The 5,598-nt window shown below is 33.5% G+C and overlaps 1 protein-coding gene across 1 annotated transcript; it reads left to right on the top strand.

The window, feature by feature from the left end:
* The first annotated feature begins 1,290 nt into the window (after positions 1 to 1,290).
* LOC124372628 (E3 SUMO-protein ligase ZBED1-like) lies at positions 1,291 to 4,906 on the top strand. The gene is made up of 4 exons (XM_046831030.1): positions 1,291 to 2,318; positions 3,236 to 3,368; positions 4,119 to 4,373; positions 4,862 to 4,906. The coding sequence occupies exons 1-4, from the start codon at positions 1,291 to 1,293 to the stop codon at positions 4,904 to 4,906; spliced, it is 1,461 nt and encodes a 486-aa protein (XP_046686986.1).
* The last annotated feature ends 692 nt before the right edge of the window (positions 4,907 to 5,598 follow it).

The raw sequence follows: 5,598 nt of genomic DNA, 5'->3' as shown, positions 1-5,598 counted from the left end.
TGACTAGTGATGTGACGAGTCGAATAGTTCTACTCGGTCAACTCGAGTCAGACTCCACTCGAGTCGACTCGAGTGACAATTCCGTTCTATTCGAGTAGAGTCAACTCGCATTTCGTATTCTATTCACTAATCACTATCCCACCCAAACCAAAGGGAACCCGAGATTGGACGACTCGGTAACGAACTCGTCCGACTCGTTACGAACTCGTCCGACTCGCTCCGACTCGTTACGAACTCTTACGACTCGCTACGAACTCGTCCGACTCGCTCCGAACTTTTAGCGCGATCCATCTCTTGTCAGACAGAATAAGTCATTTTGTTCATAACCCTAAGTGATGTTTTGAAAGTGATCTGTAGCCATTATTAATTTTCATTCTATCTAACTATGCCTCGGTACAACAAAAAATCTGTGGTATGGGAGTTTTACAAGAAAACTACAGATAATCGAGTGCAATGTAAGTTGTGTTCATCTTCCTATAAACATTTCGGAAACACATCTAACTTAGTAACACATCTAAAGAATAAAACATCCAGTTCAGTATTTGGACACCTCTGATAGACAGCCATCTCCTGGAATTTCAAGGAAGTCAAGCACGAATCTTCCAGCAGGTCCCTTGGTTGATTCCGTAAGTAATGATGCTTCTACTAGTGGAACACAAACACAAGATACCAACATATCTTGTGATAATTTTGATTCAGAACCTCCACGCAAACGCCATAAACAAATGAGACTAGTAGCACCTACCAAAATAAATCAAAAATCTGTTGATGACGCTTTGTTAGACATGATAGTTTTAGATTATCAGCCCTTACAGATAGTAGAGAATGTTGGTTTCAAAAACTACACTAAGAAACTTAACCCGGACTACACTCTTCCAAGCAGAAAACTGTTATCGACCAAATTACTCGATGAACGGAATAAGGTATGCTCAGAAGCCCTTAAACAAAAACTAGCAACAGTTGAAAATATTGCATTGACAACAGATATCTGGACGTCAGATAGTAATAGAAGTTACATGTCTTTAACATGTCATTTCATCCTTGATGCCAAGTTAAATTCTAACGTGTTATCTACCTCTGAGTTACCCTTGGATCATACATCTGATAACATAGCTAACGCTATAAGAAACATTGCAGAAGAGTGGCAAGTACATCATAAAATTGTCGCTGTTGTTACTGATAATGCCAGCAATGTTAAAAAGGCTGTCAGAGAAATTTTACATTTGCGTAATCACTACTGTGTTGCGCACACATTAAATCTTGCCGTTAAGGATTGCATATCGAAGGGCAATGATGAAAAATGATCATTTAAAACATGATGAATTGATCAAAATTATCAGCAAATGTCGTTCAATTGTGACTCATTTCAACCATAGTGCTAAATCTTCCTATAAATTGATAGATATTCAAAATCAAATGGGTCTAGAAACGCTTAAATTGAAGCAAGATGTCCCAACTCGGTGGAATGCAACTTTATTTATGTTGGAACGGTTGGTCAAAGTTAAAATTCCTCTTTCAGCTACTCTGCCACTTATACAGTCACCTGTACCATCTCTAAATGCTTCTGAGTGGGATATAATTGACGACTGCATTGCTTTACTCCAGCCTATAGAAAAAATGTCAACATTTTTGTGCGGAGAAGCTTACCCTACACTATCCAGTGTTATACCATTAGTAAGAGGACTTCAAAGTGTACTAATAAAAAAGAACCCCCAAACAGATGCAGGTAAACATCTAAAATCATCACTAATTGAAGTCATTGACAAAAGACTGAATGTTTATGAAAATAACAGGACATCAGCCAAAGCAACGTTCCTGGATCCTCGTTTTAAGAAAAAGGCCTTTGGTGTTGAATCCAATGCCCAAAACGCTCAGAAGTGGGTAATTGAAGAACTGACCAAACTCCAACCCGAATCAAGACAACCTCACACACAAAGCCTACCACCACAACCTGAGCCAAGGCAATCAGAAGAGGACAATCTGTGGGAAACTTTTGAAAAAAAGGTAGCTGAATTGACCACCTTTCAAACGCCAACTTCTTCAGCAACAATATTGATAAATCAGTATATAGAACTACCGTATTTAGACAGAAAAGCGAATCCACTCCAGTTTTGGGAAGAGAGGAAGCACATTTTCCCTTCACTTTATAAACTAGCCCAAATGTATTTGTGTATTCCTGCAACTTCTGTTCCTTCTGAACGTTTGTTTTCTAAGGCTGGGATGGTTGCCAATGAACGCAGGAACAGACTACTGCCTAAAAAATTGGACAGTATTTTATTCTTAAACAGCTGGAGCAAGCCTACAGTACCAAATTCAATGTAGGATGTACCTATTCTGTTTATACTGTGTAGTGTATAATACAGACTAACCTGTGACAAATAATTATTATATTGTATTATTATTATATTATATTTTTATCATATTATATTATTATTATATTACATTTGTATTATATTATATTATTATTATATTATATTTATATTATATTATTATAATATTATATATATATATATATATATATATATATATATATATATATATATATATATTATAATTGGACCTATATATGCATAATGGAACCAACCAACAATTTTTGGGAAATTGAGATATCACCGCCATCTTGAAGAGCTTGAAAGAATTTATACCCTGATTTTTTTACTTTAACTGGCTTTGAAACTACAAATGCAAAAAAAATCATGAAAAAACATCAAATGCTGTATGTCGGATTCAATATTATGAATAAGGGAACCAAGTGGCTTGGTTCTTTGTTTCAAAATTCAGAGACTGGTTTTGTAATATGCATAACAGAACCAACCAACTTGATTCTCTTTGTTGTGTAGTCTTCATCTTGATCAGCTGTTTTTGCATACAGGAACCAAGTTTGAAGTTAGATAAACCTGCTTGCAATACAATAATAATAGAGTAACATAAATGATTGTTTTATGTCTGTATTGTGTCTAAGTGTTACAAAATGGATATAAAGAGAAGAACTTTGTTAATTATGGAAATGGCAAAAGTTCAAACCCCTGATTCTTCTGAACCAGATCATGAGCCTACGTTATTGGAAACTGATCAGGTAAGCACATAATTTTTAGGTTAAATAATAGGTTTTTGAGCCTTGACTAATAATTACTTATATTTATAATGAAATATTGTAATAATAATAAATATACATTAAAATAAGATGAAATTAATATTTTCCAGTAAAATAAATAATTAATTGCCTTTGTTTCAGGAGTCGACAAATATACAACAAGAGCATAGCTATGTCTGCAATGATAGTCCTATATCACATAAACCTACACAGAATGAAGGAGAAAAACGGTGTAGATCTCAATGAAATGTTGGAAAATAACATGCCTGATTTGGTAAGTTTAGATTTGGTATAAACTTATCTGAAGGACAGATACAAATTTTTTCGAACATAACCTAGCCTATAACAATAGCTAACAAACTGGCAAAAGTTTAGGGTAGTGGTGTTAATGGCAGAAAGATTTTTTCTACACATTACTTGCAGTATTACGTACCAAAAACTGGCCTAGCCTTTATTTATGAACTTTTGGTATATATGCAGCAGTTGGTACTTGTGGAAAAATCAATATTTTTTACTAATTTCCATGTAAAATTACTTGCTGAACATGAATATGACGGTCTTTTTTGTCGGAAAAAGTCGTTAAATGTTCCAAGGCAGCAGATTACAATCATTGAAATCTGTACTTTAAGTAGCATTTAAGTGAATTTAACAGCGTTTCCGACAAAAAAGACCATTATAATCGTGTTCAGCAAGTAATTTTACATGGAAAAATGTTTAAAAATATATATTTTTCCACAAGTACCAACTGCTGCATAGTTACCAAACTTTTTGTTTGGTATTGGATTTTTTAGTTCAATACTAGGCCTAAATTAAATACTAAATAAAAAGGTTTCAAAATATCGCCTATTTGCTAATTTTTTCGATTGTCAGCGTGCAAAGCTTGTTAGGTTTATATTATTATAATTAGGATTGGTAAGCTACTATTCATGTTCATGACTATCTTATTTAGAAATTATGCCAAAAAAGACAAAATACTTCTTTTAATCTGAACTACTTCAATTTACAACTTTATGTTCTGTTCTAGGATACAAGCTACCTGGATATTTCAAAAATGGAAATTGTGTACGACTTTCCAAATATTTCATTTGATACCAGCAAATCACAAGAACCTAGTCTAACAGATTCAATATTAGATGATGGTGATAGTGTTCAATTATCTGGTGCTATTGAAATTACAGATAATATTGGAAGAATGATGGTAGAAAATGGAACTAACCATGCACCAGATGATCTTAACTCTTTTCATATTGTTCCTCATCTGGAAATGGAAGAGCATGAGGTAAGAAAAAGGAATACAAATTTTAACATACATAAATTCTTTTCAGGTCCGTAAAAAATCTTCCAGTTATCTGGTAGAGATCTCTTAATGTCTTAAAATTATTGATCGTTTGTAACATATCTTTGCTCCGGCTCTTAGGCTATGGTACTGTCAATGTTGTATTTTATGAATAGATCATAACCAGAAAATCAGTCGGCTGTACTACTAACTCAACTAAAGATTTTTATTTTAAAGATGTTATGTCTAAAATAAATGGTGAATGAATTGAAAATGAATATTTATTAAAGTATACTTTATACCCAAGTAATATTTTTACTCAAGTTTTACTGAAATGTGTTTAAAGAAAACTCATTCATTCTCCCAGCATGTGATTGAGCATCCAAGTAATTAAATCCATGATCTCTTAAACTTAAGTCCAAGACACTAACCATTAGACTAGCAAACTGCCTATTATGACCCTGAAGCTAATAATCTGTTTTTTTTTTCAGAGTATGCAAGATGATGACCCACTAATTACTGGAAAATCAAAATAATTTAATTAATGTTGGTGAACTAAATACTGAAGAACCGAACATTGAGGATCAAGTAGTCGAAGTAATTGCTGAACCCCAGATTGATAACAACAGAGCAGAAGTAGTAGACGAAACGCCTAGCATAACAGATGATAGCTCTTCTAGTGGTTCTGATTTTGAAGAAATTGACAGTTCAGGAAGACCAAAGAAAGGTAGGAAGAGAAAGTATGCACATCAATCTAGAGATATCAGAAAAAAAAGGAAAAATAGTAATAAAAAAATACATTTCTCAAACAGGAAAAGTTGTGTACCCTAAAAACTTCAGGGATTTTCATTGTGCTTGCAAGTGTAATGAGAAAGTGTCACTTGAAGTAAGAAAAAAGCACTTTTAAGAAATTTTATGATTTGGGGGACTATAATGCCCAAAACATGTTTATTTGTGCATCAGTACAGGAAGAAAAAACAAAAAGACCAACAGTACAACTATCTAAAAGACAGTTTACAAGGAAATATACAATTAACAATACTGTTATTTGCAGGAATATGTACGTACAAACCTTAAGAGTGTCCACAAAAAGAATTAATACAGCTCTTAAAAAGCTTAAAAACGATAATGTGAAAGATGAAAGGGGGAAATGTGGTGGCAGTAACAAGATTGAAGACAAACGGATTGAAGAAGTCCGAAACCACATTAAAAGAATTCCAGCATACAA

This window comes from Homalodisca vitripennis, unplaced genomic scaffold, assembly GCF_021130785.1.
Source record: "Homalodisca vitripennis isolate AUS2020 unplaced genomic scaffold, UT_GWSS_2.1 ScUCBcl_3669;HRSCAF=9338, whole genome shotgun sequence".
NCBI classification, from domain to species: domain Eukaryota; kingdom Metazoa; phylum Arthropoda; class Insecta; order Hemiptera; family Cicadellidae; genus Homalodisca; species Homalodisca vitripennis.
The sequence above is the reverse complement of the archived record's forward strand: the minus strand, read 5'-3'. Positions and strand labels throughout refer to the sequence as shown.

Coding starts and splice junctions, on each gene's coding strand:
- LOC124372628 (XM_046831030.1), top strand. CDS start 1,291: ATGATGAAAAATGATCATTTAAAACATGATGAATTGATCAAAATTATC. Junction 2,319..3,235: donor CCTACAGTACCAAATTCAAT/GTAGGATGTACC, acceptor CCTTTGTTTCAG/GAGTCGACAAATATACAACA. Junction 3,369..4,118: donor AAAATAACATGCCTGATTTG/GTAAGTTTAGAT, acceptor GTTCTGTTCTAG/GATACAAGCTACCTGGATAT.